The sequence below is a fragment of the Bubalus kerabau genome, chromosome 6 (assembly GCF_029407905.1).
Source record: "Bubalus kerabau isolate K-KA32 ecotype Philippines breed swamp buffalo chromosome 6, PCC_UOA_SB_1v2, whole genome shotgun sequence".
NCBI lineage: Eukaryota > Metazoa > Chordata > Mammalia > Artiodactyla > Bovidae > Bubalus > Bubalus kerabau.
The window spans coordinates 43,568,449-43,592,375 of NC_073629.1; the positions used below are offsets into that span (position 1 = coordinate 43,568,449).

Sequence of the window (23,927 nt, forward strand, 5' to 3'; positions counted from 1 at the left end):
TTCCTTCAGAAAGCATCTTCTAATCATACTTTCTCCAGGTGTCCAAAGTTTCCAACTGCAATGAGATTTTGAAAAGCATATTCAAATCCCATGTGTTTTGGTTTCCAAGAAAGTTCCAGAGCTAATTAACCTCTAGATAATGCAAACAATAAAAAATCCACCTGCAATGTGGAAGACTTGTGTTTGATCCCTAAGTTGGGAAGATCTCCTGGAGGAGGGCCTGGCAACCCACCCCAGTATTCTTGCCTGGAAAATCCCATGGACAGAGGAGCCTGGCAGGCTACACACAGTCCATGGGGTTGCAAAGAGCCGGACACAACTGAGCAACTAAGCACAGCACAGCAGTGCAAACTGTGTTCACTTCCAAATCACCTGGTCTTGTCCTCTGCCAACTCTCAATTCAAAATTTTTTAATCAATGCACTTTATTTTTTAGAGGTTTCAGGTTTGCATAAAAATTGATCAAAATGTACACTGAGTTCTCATATGGCCTCTATGCCTGCACACACAAAAACACACACACAATTTCCCCTATTATTATTCTCTTATATAGCTCTAGTAAATTTATTACAATTGATGAACCAATATTATTAACTATAGTCCAGAGTTTATATCAAAGTTTGTTTTGGTACTGTACAGTTCAATGGATTTTGACAAACGTATCGTGACTTGTACCTACCATTACAATACCTTACAGAATAATTTAACTTTCCTAAAAATGCCCTGCACTCTACCTGATCATTCCTTCTTTTTTCCTGCGAACCACTGGCAAACATTGAGCATTTTACTGTGCCCATCATTTTGCCTTTTCAAAAATGTCATGTAGTTGGACTACACCTACTGGGATTGGCTTCTTTCACTTAGCCATATGCACTTAAGTTTCCTCCCATCTTTTTGTGGTTTGATAGCTCATTTCTATTTAATGCTGAGTAGTATTCCATTGTTGGAGAAGGAAATGGCAACCCACTCCAGTGTTCTTGCCTGGAGAATCCCAGGGACGGGGGAGCCTGGTGGGCTGCCATCTATGGGGTCACACAGAGTTAGACACGACTGAAGCGACTTAGCAAGTATTTCATTGTATGGATATACCACAGTTTATTTATCAACCCCCCTACTGAGGGACATCTTACTGGCTTCCAATTTATGGAAATCACAAAGAATGCTGCTTAAACATTCACATGCAGGTTTCTGAGGGGAAATAATTTTCCAACTCATTTAGGTAAATACCAAGGAGTATGATTACTGGATCATATGGTAAGCATTTGCTTAGTGTTATGAGAAATCACCAAACTGTCTTCTAAAGTGACTGTGCTATTTTGTATTCACACCAGCAATGAATCAGAGTTCCCATTGCTGTATATCCTTGTCAGCATTTGGTATTGTCCGTGATTGGATTTGGGCCATTTTAATAAGTGTGTAGTGGTAGCTTGCTGTTTTAATTTGTAATTTCCTAATGACATGCTGCTGAATCTCTTTTCATATGTTTGTTTATACCTGTTGTCCAACTTTGTTCTTCTGCTTCAATGTTGTGTTGGCTATTCTGAGTCTTTTGCATTTTCATGTAAACCTGACAATTAGTTGTCAGTATTCACAAAACCATTTGCTGGGATTTCAACTGGGATTGCATTGAATCTATAGACCAAGCTGGGAAGAACTGACATCTTGAGTTTTCACATCCATGAGAGTGGACTATCTTTCCATTTACTTAGATCTTTTTAAATTTTTTTATCAGAGTTTTGTAATTTTCCTCATATAGATCTTGACTCTATCATGTTACATTTACATCCAAGAATTACTCTTTTTATTGGTACTCATACAAATGTGCACATGCGTGTGTGCTGAGTCACTTCATTCATATCTGTTTGTGACCCTATAGACTGAAGCCTGCCAGGCTCCTCTGTCCATGGGATTTCCCAAGCAAGAATACTGGAGTGGGTTGCCATTTCCTCCTCCAGAAGATCTTCCCAACGCAGGGATTGAGCCCACATCTCTTATGTCTCCTGCATTGGCAAGTGGATTCTTTACCACTAGCACCATCTGAGAAGTCCCATATATACACTACCATGTGTAAAATAGATAGCTAGTGGGAAGCTGCTGTATAGACTCTTCCTCTACACAGAGGATATGACTAACCTTCTGCATCCTGCAAAGTTGCAAGCTAATGCTTATGTTTATACACCAGTAAAATGCACAAATTTTCTTTTCCTAAAGTGTGAAGATTAATAGAGGCACTTCACTGCTAAGGTTGTATATAAGATAGGACCTGTGACAAACAACACAGTTGGAAAAAAATGCATATAATTGTTAAGGAGAGTACAGCTACCCTTGAAGTCAGTAAAAAGGAAGTCAACTGGGTTTCTTCCTCAAAGGGACAGGTCTAAGGAGTCCCACTAATATCTCAAATAATCTACTTGCAAATTCCAAAACAAAAGACACAAGGAAATTACAGGCTGTCACTTTTATTTACAACTTCCCTCTAACCAGAGCCCATACTTACATTGCTACATCTGAAACTAATCTGTGTGGGAAGCTTTCAGAGGGATGGCTGGCCAACTGGCATTACCGCCAGGTCAGCTGATGCCACAGCCTGGTATGTGATCCTGGTCGAGTAACCCCTAGCATGTACCTGAAGGAGTTATTGTGCCAAAGGTGGGGAGCAGTGGGGAGAGAAGGGGAGAGGAGGACAAAATTATGGAAATACATTTTGAAAATCCAAAGCACAATTGAAATTCCAGTCTTAATCAAAAACAGTAACGGGCTCCACTAAATACCCACAAAGGCCTGCTAAAAATATGTGAAGTTCAGCCAGAGTTCAAATCTCAGAATTATTTTCTTTTCCCGGCTTAGACCTATCCAAAATGCTATGAAGCCTTTAGTTGTTTTAGTGAGAAAACAATCTGTCCATACAAATTAACCAATGTGTTCTTACATCACACAATGAAGCCAGAAGTGAGAAAAACTTGACAGATGTTTCCTTGATATTTCACTGAAGTTTCAGAGCACTGAGTTTACAGTCAGCGAACACGAATTTGAAATTACTAACTTCTTGACAACCTCACTGAGCTTTGATTTCTTAACTTCTTAACCTTTAAAATGAATGATACATAGGCCACTTTACAGTGTGAAATGGGAAAACTTCAAAATCGCTTTCTCTCCACTGTTATACATTATTGATACAATGTCGTGTCAGTTTCTACAACAATGTGCATCAGTCACAACTATATATATATATGCCCCCTCCCTCTTGAGCCTGGAGAAGGCAATGGCACACCACTCCAGTACTCTTGCCTGGAAAATCCCATGGACAGAGGAGCCTGGTAGGCTGCAGTCCATGGGGTAGCTAAGAGTCGTACTCGACTGAGCGACTTTACTTTCACTTTTCACTTTCACGAATTGGAGAAGGAAATGGCAACCCACCCCAGTATTCTTGCCTGGAGAATCCCAGGGACGGGGGAGCCTGGTGGGCTGCCGTCTATGGGGTCGCACAGAGTCAGACACGACTGAAGCGACTTAGCAGCAGCAGCAGCTCTTGAGCCTCCCTCTTACCCCTCATTCCATTCCTCTAGGTCATCACAGAGCACTGAGCTGAGCTCCCTGCTCCCTGTGCTATATAGCAGCTTCCCACTAGCTATCTCTTTTCCACATGATGGTGTATATATGTCAATGCTACTTTTTGAGAGCTCCACTATAAATCATTGACTGTAATGTTTGTTCATGGTTGGCTTGATTAGTGTTTTGGCATTTGTTTTCCTACTTCCCGGTCATTATTTTGCAGAGATGATCTGCACATGGTGCATCCAGTCATACGGTCTCTGAGGATCGTGGTCTACAGGGCCCAATCCTGACCATAGAAACTTTGACAAGAGCAACATCTGAAGAACAGTGGAGGCCAGACTGGAAAGACTGAGGAGTAGGAGAGGACTGTGGAAGTAGATTCATAGAAAATTAACTATTTAATGAATCAGTTAGGCTGTGAAGGACCTGAGCATATTGAAAGCCTGCAGAACAGAAGCCAGGAAAGAGACAGCAAGCAAAGGTAAAGGAGTGGAGGAAAATAACTGTGACATTTCCTGGGGTCCAAAGAGGTGAGAGGGACTGTTGCTCTTAGAGCTCTGGTGAAAATACATTGCAGCTGGAGAAGGTTGTAGGAAAACTCTACTCCAGGGAGAAGGGAAGGAATACATGATGTAGCTAGAACTGCAACTGTGGGAGGGTAGGAGCCCTGGAAAGGAAACATCCCAAGACCCAGGGGCATGGTGCCTGCTGAGACTGAAACTGAATCAGAGGAACAAAAACCTCCCTTCACCTCCCCTACAAGGTTGGAAAACACTGAATAATAAGGAACAGTAAGATACCATTAGGAACGTTCCAGGAGCATAGAAACAAGCCCTCTTTGATACAGTGCAAAGGGAAAACCTAAAGCAGAGGTTGGGGCAGACACTGTGAAAACCCACCGACAAACTAGTCCCACCAGAAACACAAGGGATCCCTAGAGGCATTTGAAGCTTAATGCAAGGGTAACTATAGCAAAAGTGAACCTGAATCCTTAATTCCTAACTAGATTGATTCAAATCCCCACACGAAAGTCCCAGCAGAAGGAAAGACGTGCCCATTTCCAGGCATAAAACTCTCTGCCTCAGCACCTCTGTCTTCAAACTTTAAACAAAAAATTATAGAAAAGGCAAGAAAAAGCAACACACCGCCCAGAGACAAAGCAATACTGGAGCTGAAATGTAGTGACTGAGATGCTAAAGCCTCTGCCAGAAAAGATGGGCAACATGCAAGATCCGACGGATACTTCCTCGGGGCTGGAAACCATAATAAAATAAAAAAGAGAGAATTCTGGCAGTGGGGGCAGGGGATAAATCCTGAGGATTGCTTGTAGTGACAAAAGTAAAAGGTGAAGAATAATGAGGAGTCAGTTAACTGTGATACTATTTACCAAGGTAGAAAACATAGGAAGGCTAGTTTGGGAAGTTCAGTTCAGTTCAGTTGCTCCGTCATGTCTGACTCTTTGCAACCCCATGGACTGAAGCATGCCAGGCTTCCCTGTCCATCACCGTCTCCTGGAGTTTACCCAAACTCATGTCCATTGAGTCAGTGATGCCATCCAACCGTCTCATCGTCTGTCATCCCCTTCTCCTGCCTTCAATCTTTCCCAGCATCAGGGTCTTCAAATGAGTCAGTTCTTTGCATCATGTGGCCAAAGTATTGGAGTTTCAGCTTCAACATCAGTCCTTCCAATGAATATTCAGGATTGATTTCCTTTGGGACTGACTGGTTGGATCCCCTTACTATCCAAGGGACTCTCAAGAGTCTTCTCCAACACCACAGTTCAAAAGCATCAATTCTTCGGCACTCAGCTTTCTTTATAGTCCCAACTCTCACATCCATACATGACTACTGGAAAAACCATAGCCTTGACTAGACGGACCTTTGTTGGCAAAGTAATGTCTCTGTCTCTTAATTTCATGGCTGCAGTCACCATCTGCAGTAATTCTGGAACCTAAGAAAATAAAGTCTGTCACTGTTTCCATTGTTTCCCTATCTATTTGCCATGAAGTGATGGGACCAGATGCCATGATCTTTGTTTTTTGAATGTTGAGTTTTAGGCCAACTTTTTCACCCTCCTGTTTCACCTTCATCAAGAGACTCTTTAGTTCCTCTTCACTTTCTGCTGTAAGGGTGGTATCAACTGCATTTCTGAGGTTATTGATCTTTCTCCTGGCAATCTTGACTCCAGCTTGTGCTTCATCCAGCCCAGCATTTTGAATGATGTACTCTGCATACAAGTTAAATAAGCATGCTGACAATATGCAGACTTGACATACTCCTTCCCCAATTTGGAATGTTCATTAGTTGAGATTTGGGCAATTTGAGTTTAAGGAATTGGTGAACATCCACGTGTGTATATTCAATCAAGAGTTAATAGAGATGTAAGTTCAGGAGAGACATCTGGGCTGAATCAGCAGAATACAGCTGGTTGTTTGAATCACTGGAACAGATAATATCCCTGAGAGAGATTATGTGCATTGAGAATAGAAGAGAGCCAGGACTGAAAATACTAGGAAAACTGGCCTTTGAGGAGTAGAGGGCAGAGAAAGAGGAGCCCACCATGGAGACCAAGATGGGGCAGCAAGAATGGCAACAAAGGATGACTGTGTTGTAAAGTCAGTTAGATAAGAGATCATTGTCACTGATAAGCTGGAGAGTGTGGTAAAATGAGGGGCAGAGGACTAGGTGAACAAAGGAAAGTAGAGACAGCATGAGAAAATACTTCTTTCAAGAAGCTGGGCTATGAAGATAAGAAGAGAAATAAGGCAGTGTCTGGATGAGATAGCTAATCAAGGGAGGATTTCTTTACAGAGGAGTGAGCTTGAACATGTTGAAGAGCTAACTTGAAGGATCCATGTTGAAGAAACACATGAGAAAGGGAAAGAGGGAACTTAACTGATAAATGGCTTCACCAAAGAGATCAGCGTCCCAATGTCAACTGACTCTCTTTCACTCTCTCAGCATTTATCTGGTGTGTATTATGTAGTAGGAAATATGTCACTGAATAAGACACAGTCTTGTCTTCGAGAAGCTTACAGCCTACAGGGACATATAGGCCAATAAATAAATAAAACAATTGCTAAATATATGCAAGATATGAGCTACAGATCAATCACAGAGTGCTATAAGAGCATGTAATGAAGTGAAAATGTTATTCGCTTAGTTATGTGTGACTCTTTACAACCTCATGGGCTCTAGCCCACAAGGCTCCTCTGTCCATGGGATTTCCCAGGCAAGAATATTGGAGTGGGTAGCCATTCCCTTCTCCAGGGGATCTTCCCCACCCAGGGATCAAAGTCAGGTCTCCTGCGTTGCAGGCAGATGCTTTACCATCTGAGCCACTAGAGAAGTACCCTAAGAGCATGTAGGGAGGTTCAGTTTTAGGAAGTAAAGACAATTTCCAAAAGCCAGCAAAATGAAGGTAGTAGGAACGCTGGACTGGAAGAAACACAAGCTGGAATCAAGATGGCCGGGAGAAATATCAATAACCTCAGATATGCAGATGACATCACCCTTATGGCAGAAAGTGAAGAGGAACTCAAAAGACTCTTGATGAAAGTGAAAGTGGAGAGTGAAAAAGTTGGCTTAAAGCTCAACATTCAGAAAACGAAGATCATGGCATCCGGTCCCATCACTTCATGGGAAATAGATGGGGAAACAGTGGAAACAGTGTCAGACTTTATTTTTCTGGGCTCCAAAATCACTGCAGCTGGTGACTGCAGCCATGAAATTAAAAGACACTTACTCCCTGGAAGGAAAGTTATGACCAACCTAGATAGCATATTCAAAAGCAGAGACATTACTTTGCCAACAAAGGTCCGTCTAGTCAAGGCTATGGTTTTTCCAGTGGTCATGTATGGATGTGAGAGTTGGACTGTGAAGAAAGCTGAACGCCGAAGAATTGATGCTTTTGAACTGTGGTGTTGGAGAAGACTCTTGAGAGTCCCTTGGACTGCAAGGAGATCCAACCAGTCCATTCTAAAGGAGATCAGCCCTGGGTGTTCTTTGGAAGGAATGATGCTAAAGCTGAAACGCCAGTACTTTGGCCACCTCATGCGAAGAGTTGACTCATTGGAAAAGACTCTGATGCTGGGAGCAATTGAGGGCAAGAAGAGAAGGGTACGACAGAGGATGAGATGGCTGGATGGCATCACTGACTCGATGGATGTTGAGTCTGAGTGAACTCCGGGAGTTGGTGATGGACAGGGAGGCCTGGTGTACTGCGATTCATGGGGTCGCAAAGAGTTGGACACAACTGAGCAACTGATCTGATCTGATCTGAGGAAAGGAATCACCTGATTTCGAAACAAAGGATACAGTTGATGAAGTTCAGGAGGCTACAGAGAGCACTGATCATTTTAGAAAACTAATTTAGTGTTTTCCTTTATAAATGTACATAGCACTGACCATTTTTGCTTGTTGTCACTTATCCCAACTGTAATGAATGAATAATGTATGTAATTACTTGCTTTGTGTTTCCTTCCCCTACTGGACCTAAGACCCCTAAAGGCAAGGACCACATCTGTATTGTTTGCAGAGTAGCCATGTGATAAATGATTGGAACCAGAAAGGTAATAATTATGCCTCTGATTATCAGTGTGAGGAGAGTCAGAAGAAGAAATCACTGGAATGTGTCCCACTTAGAAGCAAAGCACATTAAAATCAACTGTATCTGATTTTTGACTGCAGGCTCTGACATTGTCTCTTTACAGATGAAGGCTGGCCACACTGCCAACAACCCACATGGTGCAAATGCATCAAGGTGGGGGTCTATTTTTAGCTACAGCAAATTACCATTCTTTTATGCTTTTAGATGTTCATCTCTGCAACTGAGGTGTCTTGTTCTTACATTTTTCAGCATTAAGACGGACTTCTTTCATGAAGAAAGAAGATAGTCTTTAAGACAAAGAGCACTTCTCCTTTCATCTCCACCTCAATTTAGAGGTTCAAAGAGCCTTTTGGGGGCTTCTTGTTGCTATTCTTGAGAACAAGGATGGTCCTCCGTAGTTTTAGTAATGACACTGCAGACTCAAACTGGGGTGTGGGAAACTCAGTCCAAAGAAAACAAAATGAAAATTGGACTGTGAGTCTAGTCAGAGACAGTGTTCCATGAAATCCTATCCAATTAGTTAATAAGAAATTGACAATATGTAAGTATAGATTTTTTTTTTACTATATTTGTATAAAGATCAAGTCATATAAAAATGAGCTAAAGGCTCCCGCCAACAAATACAGCTTACATAATGTCTTGGAGATGGTGATGTGCTTCAAGGTTAGACAGCTTCCTGGGTCAACAAATGTTATAGAAATGTTGTCAACACAGAGGAGGGATCTCAGAGAGAGAATCCTGTTTTTTGATTGGGAGAGGAGGAGTAGAAGACAACAGTGGCCCTGAATAGCAGATAGGCTGAGGTAGGGAAAAGAGGTGAAGCTTTTTAAGTATATTTGTGGTATTATTTTACATTTTAAAAAGTATTGTTTTGTGATTGTTGTTGTCTAGTCACTAAGTCGTGTCCGACTCTTTTGTGACCCTATGGACTGTAGCCCATTAGGCTTCTCTGGACATGGGATTTTCCCAGCCAAGAGTACTGGCATGGGTTGCCATTCCCTTCTCCAGGGGATCTTCCTGATGCAGGAATCGAACTCGGGTCTGCTGCATTGGCAGGTGGATTCTTTACCGCTAAGCCACCAATACAATCACTAAAAATAAAAATTAGGTATACATTTCTTGATTAATAAAGATATGGATAAAAGTCTCGGAATCACTAGGAGTGAGCTTTATGTTTAGGTTTAAGCCTAAAAACTCCAATCATAAAATATGTTTGGATCAATATCATCTTCCCTTCCTACTTAATCTTACCTCCTTCTTTTCTTTACGTTAACTTTTTCTTTTCAGTCAATCAGCCCTGCTGCCCTGTCTGTGGTAGGGAGAATAATGCCTCCCTCCAATACATCATGTCCTAATTCCCAGAACCTAGGATGATGTTACCTACTGTAACAAAAGGGACTTTGTGCTAAGGTTAAAGTTAATGACCTTGAGATGAAATAATCCTGGATTATCTGGATTAGATTAGATTGAATTGATCCAATCTAATCTTGTAAATCCTTAAAAAGTGCAAGAAGGCTGAAAGACAGAAGACAAGAGTGGATTCACCCCACCCCACTGATGGCTTTGAAGCTGAAGGGAGGAGACCATGAGTCAGGGAGGGCAACAGCCTCTAGGACCTGGGACTCATCCTCAGTTTACAAAGGGTCAGTCACTCAGTCATGTCCTATTCTTTCCGACCCCATGGACTGTAGTCCACCAGGCTCTTGCCTCCATGGGATTTCCCAGGCAAGAATACTGGAGTGGGTTGTCATTTCCTTCTCCAGGGGATCTTCCCAACCCAGGGACTGAACCCCGGTCTCCACCATTGTAGGCAGATTCTTTACTGTCTGAGCCACCAGGGAAGCTCCAAGAAAATGTGGACCTCCATTCTACACCCTCACAGAGATGAATTCTGCCACAACCTAAGTGAGCAGGAAATAGATTATCCCTTACAACCTCCAGAAGGGGAACACAGCCTGCCAACATTTTGCTTTTAGGTTCCTTCTAACCTACAGAACTGGAAAATAAAAAATATGTGTTGCTTTAAGACACAGAATTTTGTAATGAAAACAGTGATAACTTAATACACTGTCTTTGCACCTACCTCTCTCTGTGTTTACAATGCCCTTAAATGGCAATCCACTCCAGCACTCTTGCCTGGAAAATCCCATGGACGGAGGAGCCTGATAGGCTACAGTCCATGGAATTTCAAAGAGTCAGACACAACTGAGCAACTTCACTTCACTTCCTCTCCTCAGTTCAGTTCAGTCACTCAGTCGTGTCCGACTGTTTGTGACCCCATGGACTACAGCACGCCAGGCTTCCCTGTCCATCACCAATTCCCGGAGCTTACTCAGATTCATGTCCTGAATATTCAAGACTGATTTCCTTTAGGATGGACTGGTTGGATCTCCTTGCAGTCCAAGGGACTATCAGGAGTCTTCTCCAACACCATAGTTCAAAAGCATCAATTCTTTGGTGCTCAGCTTTCTTTATAGTCCAACTCTCACATCCATACATGACTACTGGAAAAACCATAGCTTTGACTAGACAGGCCTTTGTTGGCAAAGGAATGTCTTTGCTTCTTAATACGCTGTCTAGGTTGGTCATAACTTTACTGCCAAGGAGCAGCGTCTTTTACTTTCGTGGCTGCAATCACCATCTGCAGTGATTTTAGAGCCCAAAAAAATAAAGTCTGTCACTGTTTCCATTGTTTCCCTATCTATTTGCCATGAAGTGATGGGACCAGATGCCATGATCTTAGTTCTCTGAATGTTGAGTTTTAAGCCAACTTTTTCACTTTCCTCTTTCACTTTCATCAAGAGGCTCTTTAGTTCTTCTTTGCTTTCTGCCATAGGGTGGTGTCATCTGCATATCTGAGGTTATTGATATTTCTCCCGACAATCTTGATTCCAGCTTACACTCCATCCAGCCTGGCATTTCACATGATGCACTCTGCCTATAAGTTAAATAAGCAAGGTGACAATATACAGCCTTGATGGACTCCTTTCCCAATTTGGAACCAGTCTGTTGTTCCATGTCCAGTTCTAACTGTTGCTTCTTGACCTGCATACAGCTTTCTCAGGAGGCAGGTCAAGTGGTCTGGTATTTCTATCTCTTTAAGAATTTTTGACAGTTTATTGTGATCCACACAAAGGCTTTCGCATAGTCAATAAAGCAGAATAGCTCAGTTGGTAAAGAATCTGCCTGCAACTCGGGAGACCTGGTTAGATTCCTGGGTTGGGAAGATCCGCTGGAGAAGGGAAAAAGCTACCCACTCCAGTAATCTGGCCTCAAGAACTAGTCCATGGGGTTACAAAGAGTAAGCCAGAACTGAGCGACCTTAAGTTTCCTCTCCTATACCCTTCCAAGTCCCACATCATTGGTGAAGCCTTACTGACTTCACTCCCTACTCTATTCTATTTAACGGTGTATATATTTATATGGGGCAACTTGTTGTTTGCTCCTATTCATGTTCTATCTCCATAATGAGATTGTCAGAACCTTATGCACAAGGATGATATATTAATATCTTCAGTCCATTGCAAAAATAGCCAGAACTCCTTTCCTTCCACAGTCTTGCAAGGTGACTTCAAAGATAGCCCCATGAAAAGATGATTACATTCCTCCCCTCTTTGAGGCAGGGTTTGTCCTGTAACTTGCTTTGATCAATGTACATTAGCCAATGCAGAAGCAGAAACTTGATGCTGAGACCACCACCACAGGAATGAGCCAGGACTAATGCAGTTATCCAACTGCTAGCCCAGCCAAGAGCTGATCAAATGTCAGGCAGGTGTGTGAACCATGGACCACCACCGACTGCAGACTGGGTTTAGCTGAAACCTGCAGAAGAACCACTCAGATAATTCCATCCAAATTTCTGACTCTCAGATTCATGAGCAAATTAATGATTATTGTTTAAAGTCACTATTCCAGGGTACTTTGTTAAATAGCCAAAGTTAATGCATTTAACTCAGTGTTCTGCATTGAGCTATTAGTGACTAAAATTTTTATGGTACTCATAATGATGGTAATGACAATAATAACAATGACAAAGATTAAAGAAAGCCATATTCACTTCCAGTAAATCAAGAAGGCATGTGGCATTGTTTCCATATTCCAACACCAGGAAATTTCAGTGCTTATAAATTGAGGAGTTTCACATTTTTGTTCAAGTGAATTGGAAAGCACAGCGTCTATAAATTTTAGGTTTATTTTTTAGGTTTATTGGTCTGTTATTTGTCTCCAACAAATCCAAAATAGCTCTTTACTCAGTTTTTATATTGGTAGCTTTTAGTGTTTCAATTCATTTGCATTGTGTCAGAACCTTGAGAGGAGCCAGACTGTCACGGCGCAGCACCAAATCTGAACACACAAGCAGACTTTGGTTCGGATCTGCTGGGGAGTTCATTACATGCGAAAAACTCAACCAGGAACTTTCAACAAACGTAGCTTTTACCCAGTAGCCAATAATAGCTTATTTCTCATCCAAATAGTCTTCTCAAGGTCTTTCAAAGTATTGTGTTTATGAAAGTTTTTAAGTGAGTTAAGTGGTATGTAAGGCCGTGATATTTAGCCTAAGAAATTTTAAATACAATGCACTTCTTTCCGCCCACTTTCCATTAAAAAAAAAAAAAAGTTTGGGAATGAGGTGGGAACAAAAAGGAAATGAACAAAAATAGCTGCAGAAATGATGCAAAGTCACCAAGAATGTGGCATATTCACGTCCAGAGAGAAACATCCTTGGTCACCTAGGCTGGCTTCTCTGTTGGCTGATGTGGGTAAGCTTTTTGCCAAACACAGTCCTTTGGACTAATTATTTAAAATGTTATAAGCTCAGAGTGAGAAAGATTTTGTCACCTCCAAGCAGAAGAAGAAATATTATATAATCTTAGAAATTCAATTTCAAAGGCATTTTGGAGTTGATTTGATAAAACTTCCCACATAATAGACATTCTTTCCAGAGCTAGTCCTCCACACCGTACTTGAATTCCTCAAGTATTAGGAAAAGTCGCAATTTCCTAAGACAGCCTGTTCTATTTTAAGCGCATATTGAGACGAAGTTCTGTCTCAAATTAAGCTGAAATCTATCTCCCACCCACTGAGCCAAATTTTGCTCCTAGAACCACACCCTTCACCCAATTTCTGCCTTCTCTGCGTCTGGGTGTTGTGTTTGCAATGCCAAGATCTGGAGTTAGCTGGACTTGAATTCAGTGGTCAGCTCTTTCTCTCGTCAGCTGAGTAAAGTTAGGCAAGTCTAACTCTTAAAGAATCAGCATTTGCAACTACAATATTGGAGTCATCATAACTGCCTTATAGGGTTGTTTGAAAATCAGAAAAGGTAATATATGTAAAGTGCATGACATAGTACTTGACACATGGTATGTTACCAAGAAATGGAAGCTGGCATAATTATTTTATTTGACAGCCTTTCAGATATTTGAAAGCAATTTTATTTTTTCATATATTCTTCTCTTCTCCACACTGAGGATCTCCTTCAATTGTACTTCAGAATATGGCACAATTTATTCTTTCCTGGATCTGGATACTACATTTGTTTATAGCTCAAATTTGCATTTAGGGTCTAGTTTCAGTGATATTAGGCTTACACTCCTAACACAATGGTCAGTTTACCTATTCCCAGAACCTGCAAGGCATTTCCTTTAACAGATAAATCTGGATAGAAGAACAGCTCCATGGCTTATCTACCGGAAGCCAGGGCTTCCTTGATGGCTCGGGTGAAGAATCCACCTGAAATGAGAAGATCCAGGTTCAATCCCTGGATCAGGAAGATCCCATGGAGAAGGAAATGGCTACACACTCCAGTATTCTTGCCTGGAGAATTTCATGGACAGAGGAGCCTGGTGGGCTACTGCCCATGGGGGTCTCAAAGAGTCAGACACAACTGAGCGACTAACACACACACATACACACTGGAAGCCTGCCTGTTCCTCCTGACTGCACCCTCTTTCAGTGTCTTTTAGAAGAGAATGCCTTTTTCTCATTCATCTGATCTCCAGAGAAGGCACCTTTGCTAGTATGGCCCCATCTGTTAATCTATCCCTTGGAGGTGAAGGGGATAGGCAACAGCCACCAGCCAAGTTCTCAGAGTAGAGCTAGTTTAACAAGGTCTTGAGCCCAAGAGATGTGCTGTCTTCCTCCTTCTCACCTGGACCAGTGAGAGCCAGTTGACTTGCTTCTTCCAAGGACTAGACTGGTAGGGAGGGCATTAGTAAGCCCATCTCAGGCTTTACATTTAGTTACATCCTCTAAACGAAACTTCATCAATATACAGGTGATACTGTGGGTCACCATTTACATACACGTTCTTATGTATCACATGGTCCAAAACTCAGTGAGTGAAGAGGGGGTGCTATTTCCTGGCCACTTTCAGACCCCAGTACATTCTGACCATAATATGGAAATAGTCCCACCACTTGAGTCCTGATGTTTGAGGAAGCCTGAGGACTGCTCTCACCTCTGCCTACTCCACACCAGCAGGAGTTCCCTTTCATAGAAACCAACCCCTTTCTCATAGAAACCAACTACAAGAGAGTCCCTTGGACTGCTAGGAGATCCAACCAGTCCATCCTAAAGGAAATCAGTCCTGAATATTCATTGGAAGGACTGATGCTGAAGCTGAATCTCTAATACTTTGGCCACCTGATGGGAAGAACTGACTCATTAGAAAAGACCCTGATGCTGGGAAAGATTGAAGGCAGGAAGAAAAGGGGACAACAGGGGATAAGATGGTTAGATGGCATCACTGACTCAATGGACATGAGTTTGGGCAAGCACCAGGAGGTGGGGAAGGACAGGGAGGCCTGGACAAGGAGGTCACAAAGAGTTGGACACAACTGAGCGACTGAACAATAACAACAACAGCAAAAGATAAAAGGCAGTATTTGCTCTAAAAAATGAAGAAATAAAAAATAAACCAAAAAAAAAAAACTTTCCTATCTAGTTTCAGAGATGTCACAGACATAAAGGCAGAGGTAATACAAGGGAGTATGTGGTAAGATCAGAGAGATGTGGGAGGTCTGTAGGGGCAGAGATTATGACTAGAGGAGCTCTGACGAGGGGGAGAAACAAAGGGAACCTTCGAGGAAGGAAGGATGAGGGTTGGGTAAGTGATGAGATGCGAGGGGACACTAGCAAGGTCCTTGAATGAACAAGTTACAGACACAAAACATGGGCCATGTTTAGAAGGCAGTGTAGAGAACAAGTAGGCTATAGTGACAGGTACAAGTAGGGAGTGGGGGGATTAGAGAATGGTCACATCCTGGAATCACCGATGCAATGTACATGAACTTGGGTAAACTTCAGGAGATAGTGAGGGACAGAGAGGCCTGACGTGCTGCAGTCCATGGGATCGAAAAGAGTCAGACGCAACTGGGCAACTGAACAACAACAGCGCATCATGGAGAGGGATCCACACTTGACTAAAAACTCTGATCGTATCTGACAGCACAGTCGTTATGCGCTGTCATGCTTTCATGCTCTCTCACGCTCTGGATTCAGACAAAACTTTGAATCCCAGCTCCTCCTTTTAAGTTGCCACATAACCTTAGGTACCTTAATTTTTGTTCTTTCCCGACTTTTTCTCTTTCTTCCTTCCTTCTTCCTTGGCTTCACTTTTCTTTAAACTTTTCATTATGAAAAAGTTCAAAGATACACACAGTAAAGAGAACTGTGCAAAACATCCCAGTCACCCATCATGCCCTTTCAATAACCATCAACATCTGACCTCCCTGGTTTCATTGGTACCCTTCCCACTCCCTCCCCACCGTCCTCCTTGCTGACAGCAATAGGCTTGATGTGATTAAGTACCTGGAGAAACTGTATGCTGCACCTGTTTAAGGTGGGAGGAGCTAGGAAAGGATACCCGAGGAGGAAGTGTATGAAAGCAGCATTGCCCTTAGGTTAGAGATACTGAGGGTCCCAGTCTGGGTCCTGTGCTTTAAAGAACCTGCTCCCACCCTCCTCTGGCTAATTCCTTTACCACATAGAAAGGGGAGCCAAGGAAATGTGCCCTCCCCCAGGCAGAGCCTGTGCCTTGCCCTGGTACCCAGACCCCCAGAATTCCCTTTCTAAATGGCTTGAGGTCACTTCTGCTCTACCCCCTGTCACGTGTCATAGATCCTGGAGTTGGGCAAGATGGCTGGTTGAGAGGCGGAAGTGTGCAGAGATAGGACCTGGGCTGAGTCCACACAGGGGGTCCCCTCACTCAGCATACTGATTAGGAGAGGAAAGGCAGAAAAAAAGGGTCCCCCCAGCCTTGTTTCTGCAAGCCAAGAGCTCCTACCCAGAGATCCATTCTTACCCCCAACACCCCAGAAACATTAAGGGCAGGCTTTTGAAAGTGAGGGACATCTACAATTTTTCTCAGCGTTCTTGAATTTAAGTTTATGCCACTGACACCTTTTGTCAGGTCAGCTCCCTGGACTGCCATTGAGCCAGATGAGCAGTGTCTGAGTCCCTGGGAGAATGGAATAAAGGCCACGTGGGAAACAATGGAGCTGGCCAATTCAGCTGTTGTCAGAACAGATTTGCATTGAACCAGGAGGCCAGAGCAGACCCACGTTTCTTTGGTGAGCAGATCTTTTCAAGGGTTTTCTCTATCAGAGAGTTAAAGCCCTATAGTATTAAAAAAAAAAAAGAAAAGAAAAACACCCGTGGATGCCTGTGTACAAAACAGAATTGTTGTTTAAGCACATATTTTCATTTTGGAAGCAGGAAAGCACTAGGAGTAATACCTATTACATCCTAGAATTTAGCCATTAAAGTGCAAGGATGGGTGGGTGGGGAGTGTGCTATATGTCTTAATAGGCATATACCTAAAGAAAAAAAGTAGACAAAGCTAAGCAGGACAGCCCACAACAGCAATTAGGACTTTTCATTCCTGAGTGGATAATATGTAGTTTCATTTAAACAGGAACACAATCTTCATTAACTTAATTTGTAAAAGCAGTAACTCCAACTCCCAGCTCTTGCCTGAATAAGGCATTTTTAGACACATCATTTCTACTTCTAAATTAAAAGTGAATCAGTCCTCTGGAGTTAATTACCAGTAAATACAACCTGAAGTAGGTCTCCCACATGGCACTGAGCCAGCAAAGGCAGTTCTGTGTTAGCCAGAAACACTCCAAGATATTGGATACTTGAAAAGCTAAGTTTATGTGCTTGGCAACTGTTTGCAGGAATAGCGGGAAAATCGTTTGTAGCATCTACCGTGTGAAACAAGGATAAAGGCCTAATTAAAAGAAAACCTTTTGATAAGGAACTTAGACAAGTGTCCCCCAGCCCCCTCCCCACAAAAAAGTAAAATTCAGTTCTCTGTTGTTGCAGCCTTTCCCCCAAATCAGTTACACTTACAGAAAGGAAATAATAGCTATTTCTTTTCAATGCTGGCATATGTATCCTATTTAGTTATAAAAGATAGAAATAAATGTAGAAACTAAATGTAGAATCAAATAAAGCCAGAACCAAGAAGTTGCTTTTATCACCAGTGCTTTGGGATACAGTGTCATCTGTTACAGTGCTCTCAGAGAGCTATTCAAGAAGACCAGAGACAAGAAAAAAACAGACAGAGGAAGAGTTGTCTGAACTTTAATTAAGTATTTAAATCCAGAAAAATGAGAGCAGATGAAACCTTAGTAAGAGAGAAATGGTGCATGCACAAAGGGATTAGATTAATAAAATGACTGCTGACTACTGGTGATGAACACATCTGTTTTGTTTTTCTGCAAACATGTCAAAGTTTCCTGCCACTCCCATAATTATTCAAATGTACAAGTGTTCCTACTCTCCTGGCCTACAAACGTCCAGGAGGCCAACAATTTGGTTCCTGAATTACACAGTCGAGGCTGCTCAGCCCCAGACTGGATGTAGTGAGCAGCAGTCAGAATTGCTGGTAACTGATTATTTTACTACTTTTCTCTCATTTTAATTTTATAGTGATTTCACACAGCTTTGCATTTCAAATATTGAACATCCCTACATAAATTTACTAAAAGAGATGAAAATGGCAAGCCTCAAATTATACACTTTAGAACAGATTCCCACTTGAACTGTTCCTTTTTATAACTGAGTTCATTATACCTTCTTTAACATATACGATATCAATGTTAAGTGTCATGGTAATACATATGAACTACATTAAAAAATTATTACTTTCTAACGTGTGGCTTGTCTAAACCCTAAAAAAGCACAGGTGGCTTTGCAGAGTGGTTCATTTGCAAGATAAAGTCCCACCTGAGAGTTTTCTCATAAATTGAGTCAAGACGAGAATTCTTGGTAGCCAGAGGTGTCTCTATGTCTCTTTTCATATAATTGATGGCTGCTTCTTCTGGTGTCTGGAAGAAGTACAATGTCCTTGTCCAATGGGTATTGCTTTAGTATACCACATGCTCAGTAAGTTCTAGCATCTAGGAGCATGCAATAGAGGTTAATATTAGCTATGCAATCATGGTGTTAGTCGTGTTTAATTAAATCAGGTGCATTGAGATATTTTAAATGTTAAAGAGAAAACAGAAGGACTTATTCTCCTTAGCAACCATTATAGTACAGAAAGTTCACAGCCGCAATCACACTCACAAGGCAGGTAAATCGATGACAAATGAGGGTAACAACAAATGTGCATGCCATAGAAAACCTGAAACTGGTACCTAAAATAGATAGCGCCCTTATTGTTTTCAACATTCCATAGCTGGCTCAGCCCATCAATCAACACAATGGAAACCTGTCACTTTAACACTTAATGTCCATTTTCAGTCTTAGAAGTGCAAAGGGGAATGTAAAATAATAAATCTGAGGGTTTCCCTCCTCACTGGCTAAGATTCTGTCTCATCCGGGAAATGATTTTACTTTATAAAAACCCTTTTAAGAACAAAGGGCCTGAGGTCTTAATGGCAACTTACTGGTGTGCGTATCTGTGGCTTCATTCTTCAGGTCAATATAGAAAGGCTAAATTGTAACAGAAGCATCATTAAAGATAGGTTACTTTCTCAAATGCTTTATAAATATTATTTCCTTCATCAATATTATTCCCTTTGGCTTATGCACACTCAAGGCGCTTTATATACATCATAAGACGATGAAGGTGGGAATGGTAATCAAGGTCACAAAGCTGTTTTTTCCAAAACTGTTAAAAGAAATTAACCGATTCTTTCGAAAAGTCAGTGTGCAAGTTCCTGAAGTTTCCGGTGTTCTGACTTTAGGATTTCCCTAATACACGGAAACAAAGGGTAAAAATCAGGTGGCCGTCGAAAATGACTTCGCGGCCCACATGTACACTGAAACCTCGGTTCAGGTATCCCACTGGGGTCGAAGGCGAAATCTTCGCACCGATTTATTATTGAGCTTCGCCCGCCGGAGTCTTCGTTCAGGCTGGGGATACTTTCCAAGGGCAGGAGGCGGTGGTGACCAAGGCCATTGGAAGGCGGGCATCTCCGCTTCCCGAGCGCCCTGCCCGGGTCACCAGTGCTGGCCGGCGGCGCGAGTGCCCAGCTGAGCTTGGGACACCGCGGGCACGGCCGTGGCGGCGGCAGCAGCGGCCGCCGCGTCGCCGACGCCAGGCAGGACAGAGCGCACGGAGCGGCGGAACTCTTCGTTCCTCCACGTGTAGAGCAGCGGGTTGAGCGCGGACAGGGCACAGCACAGGAGCCAACTGGCCGCCTGCACGCCCCAGGGCACGGGCAGCGAGAAGCCGCTGGCCAGGCTCACCCACACCAGCGGCTGCGTGGCCAGAAGGAAGACGCAGCAGAGCAGCAGCACTGACAGGCCGCTGAGACGCCGCTGCGCCCGCCGCGGGTGCAACGCCGCGGGCAGGGGCTGAGCCTGCGCCGGGAGCTGAGCACCACCCGGGCCCGGCGCGTGCTGGGCGCCCGGGAAGGCGGCGGCGGCGGCGGCGCAGCCGGGCAGCTGGTGCAGCAGGTGGAAGTTGAGGACGCTGACCCGCTTGACGCTGACGCGCACGCGGCGCACGATGCCCAGGTAGCAGTGCAGCAGCAGCGCCGTCTGCGCCAGCAGCGCCCCGGCGGCCAGCAGCGCCGGGTAGTGGACGCGCGGGGGCGCGGCGCCCGGACGCGGCGCCCAGGGCGGGAGCAGCAGCACGAGGCCCAGGGCTAGCGCCCAGGACAGCGCCAGCATGCCCGCCGTGTGGCGCCGCTGGTACAGCGCCTGGTAGGTGGCGGGCGCCCGGGTGATGAGCAGGTAGCGGTTCAGGGCCACCAGGCAGTGGGACAAGAGGGACACGGTGAGCCCGAGGCCCAGCAGCCCGCCCCGCAGCAGGCGGTAGCTGCCCCCGGCGCCGTCCCAGTCCCCGGGGGGCTCAGCGGAGCCCGCGGGCAGGAGCCCGAGCACCGCCTCCTGCGGCATCCAGAGGGCGCAGACGCTGAGATCGGCGGCGCAACCGTTCACGATGAAAGCGTTGCTGGTCGTCTGAAGCTTTCGGAAGGAGGACACGAGATAGATGACCATGCCGTTGGCCAGCGTGCCCCCAATGGCCAGGCCCGAGTACAGGAGGGACACGGGGATGCGTCGGCCCGCCCACGACTCCTCTTCCTCGCAGAGCAGCAGCAAGGATCCCCCGGTGGTGGAGGAGGTGGACGTGGAAGAGTTGGTCATTCTGGCCAACTCTTCACACCTCGCTGGCTAGCGTCCGTTTCTCGCAGCGCGGCCCATCCTGATGCCCTCCTGCAGGGAGGGCAGAGACCTTCCTTCAGCCCTCTGTCACCGACACAAAAGGCTGTGGCAGAATAATGGGCTGGGGAAGGGGGTAGAGGGAGCTCGAGGAGAACGGGGGTGGCAAATGACAAGTGCCTGCCTCGAAAATGTCTCCAGTGCCGAGAAAGGCCTCTTTGCACTCAGCAGGCACCAGGGAAACCTTGGGACACAGCAATACAATCCCTGTCCCTCAATCGCCCCTTCACCCCCTAAATACACACACATATACACACGTGGGAATGGCAGATGGAGCCCCTAGTTTCCATGAGAAAGCAGAGATATGCCAGCTGGGGAAAATGCCAGAGGGAAAGGGGTTGGGGGTATCTTACTTTCTGGCTCGTCCTTAGCTGGTGGGTAGCAGAGGAAGGGAGGCCAGCAAATACCTCCTCAGCAGCAGCATCTGTGGTCCTGCAATCAACAGGAGAAACTCAGCTGGGATCAGCGCCAGGAGCAAGTGCCTCCTTCCCAGTGCAGCATCCACACATGGCCCTAGGCAGAAGCCAGCAGCTGTAGGGAGACTCCTCAGCTGGCAGCAGGGCTGGAGAAAGTAAAGTGGCAGGCTGCAACCCCGGGCGGGTGGGCAGGTAGGCAGGCAGCAGCAGCAGCAGTAAGGGTGCTTGGCTGCAAAAGCAGAAGCTGAGCTCAAGAAGAGAGCACCCCCGTGCTCAGAAGCTAGAGTGGTGGCTGATGCGGTGAACCCACTCGAAGCTCTCTCCTGCTCAGTTATACATCACCCAGGGAAAAGGCAGCCTTTCCATGCTGGTATGAATTATTCATAGCTTCTAACTTGTGAAAGGGAAGAAAAATATCTTGCTCAGAAAGTCCTGTAATTAACAAGTTTCTCTGTCTTTTCTGTCTCTCAATCGCCCTATTTTTCACCTTGCTTCATTTTTCTTTGCTTTCCCACCCCGCCCCAGCCCCGTTCCATCAATGCTAAAATAAAATGTAATATACCCCCAATGTATTTCATCTTAGTCTGATGCATCCTGGGGATGAGATTTTTCTAAGAGATAAATATACTCCTAAGACCCACGGCTGATCTTTCCTTCCCACAGTTTCAGAGAGAATTACTTTATGTCCTAATTGAAATTCACTTTTTCTTTGGTAAGGTGGGATATGGGTTGTAATATACAGAAAATCTTCAAGTCTTAATTGCAATCAAAATTTCATTTTTCTTTCTCATCACCAAACTCCTTTCTAGAGTGTGGCTTCTGTTTCAGTAATGAAATAGAGGGTAAAAATAAATTGGTCAAAAGGTTACATACCAGTGGGTTTCTGAGGGGAAAGCAAGGGGCTTGAATGATCCACACTATAAAGAACAGAGTAATCTGTTTTTACCACAGAATTTTTGATCCTATGGTCTTAGAGATTTGCAGTTTGATGTTGGAATCTTCCACAGGCGAAATTTTTCATAAAAGTCATCACCCTCCAGAAGTCATTTTTCACTGGGAAAGTCATTTATTTGAAAATTTAACTCAGAAACATGACATAATAGAAAAAAATGCTAGGTGGGTTTTCAGGACACTTGGGTTCTAGCTGGACATCTATCAAATGGCCTTGTGATGGATTGTTTTCATCTTGTCAAATAAGGAATTTCACTCGGAGACTTCCAAGGCCCTTTCTGTTCGAACTTTCTCTGAATGCCCATGCATAAATTTGACATATCTCCACCCTCCTCTGACATTTGAAATATACCTACTCTGTCTAACATGTAACATAGTCCAGGTCACGTGGCAGGAGTTTTTTCCAGTCTGTTCCTCAGGGTGCCTGTTTAGGATGAAGCACAAAATGCCCCTCCTTTGCTTCCCTGTCTGTCCTTCAAAAACTGTTAATGACTACTAACTCATTAATAGTTAATAGTCTATTAACTATAGTCTATTGACTATTAACCCCATTAATATGGGGGTAGGATTAAGCAGGACCTAATGAATTTAGTCCATTTAGGTGATATCTAAATGGAATTAGTTGAGTTGGGGGATTTTTTGCCAGTGTCTTTTATCTGTTGTTATTTAAGGCTTTCAGTACAGCAAGGGCAATGAGATTGCAAGAGAGCCTCTAATCATTAATAGTTAAAACTTGCTGAAATAAAATTTTCTCTCATATCAGGGGGATTCAGAGTCCAGGTTCTTAGTCCAGTTGTTGCTGCCTTACATGGGAGTGAGTGAAATCTCTGCTGGGGGACTCAGGTATATTGCAATCACATACACTTCTGCCAAGACCCTGCCTATTTAGCCCTGGCCTGGCAGGGGCCCAGTTTTTGTTTGGGGCTTTGTTTTTGTTTTAAGCTACTGAACTTACATGATATAGGGTGGGAGTTTTTTTCTATCTTATTTCCAGTGTCAGAACAGTATTCAGTTAGAATTAATATACTTGTTATTGAATCAACAAATGGATGGGTGTTTGTTGTTGTTGTTTAGTCACTAAGTCACATCTGATGTTTTTGTGACCCCATGGACTGTAGCCCACCAGGCTCCTTTGTCCATGGGAGTTCCCAGGCTAGAATACTGGAATGGGTTGCCATTTCCTTCTCCAGGAGATCTTCGCAACCCAGGGATCGAACCCTCATCTCCTGCATTGGCAGGTAGATTCTTAACCACTGAGCCACCAGGGAAGCCCATAAATGAATATATAAATGATTTCATTTGTTTTTCTCCATGGTGAAACAGTCAATAGTTTTCATTAGAATCTCTTTCCTCCTACCCCTGCAGCAACTTGCTCTGTGAACTACCCCTTCTGATGAATCTCCAATCTACCTTCCACCACTTGCTTTCCATTGGCCTTACAAAAATGTCAATTTCATTACAAGTAGGTCTTCCCTGGTAGCTCAGTTGGTAAAGAATCTGCCTGAAGTGCAAGAGACCCAGGTTCAATCCCTGGGTCGGGAAGATCCCCTGGAGAAGGAAATGGCAAGCCACTCCAGTATTCTTCCCTAGAAAATCCTATGGACAGAGAAGCCTGGTGGGCTACAGTCCATAAGGTTGCAAGAGTCAGACACGACTTAGCAACTAAACCACCAAAGTTTCCTTGCATTTCACCTCCTGCTCAGGGTGCCTACACAG

At 43.9% G+C, this 23,927-nt stretch overlaps 1 protein-coding gene and 1 long non-coding RNA gene across 2 annotated transcripts; one reads left to right on the top strand and one right to left on the bottom strand.

Moving 5' to 3' along the window:
- The first annotated feature begins 9,690 nt into the window (after positions 1-9,690).
- On the top strand, positions 9,691-10,198 carry LOC129656125 (uncharacterized). Its single transcript, XR_008716207.1, has 2 exons — positions 9,691-9,806; positions 9,974-10,198. It is a non-coding gene; the product is annotated as an uncharacterized LOC129656125 (long non-coding RNA).
- Positions 10,199-17,735: 7,537 nt separating this feature from the next.
- GPR88 (G protein-coupled receptor 88) lies at positions 17,736-21,045 on the bottom strand. Its single transcript, XM_055586893.1, has one exon. The coding sequence runs from the start codon at positions 20,767-20,769 to the stop codon at positions 19,618-19,620; it is 1,152 nt and encodes a 383-aa protein (XP_055442868.1). The 5' UTR covers positions 20,770-21,045; the 3' UTR covers positions 17,736-19,617.
- Between the last annotated feature and the right edge of the window lie 2,882 nt (positions 21,046-23,927).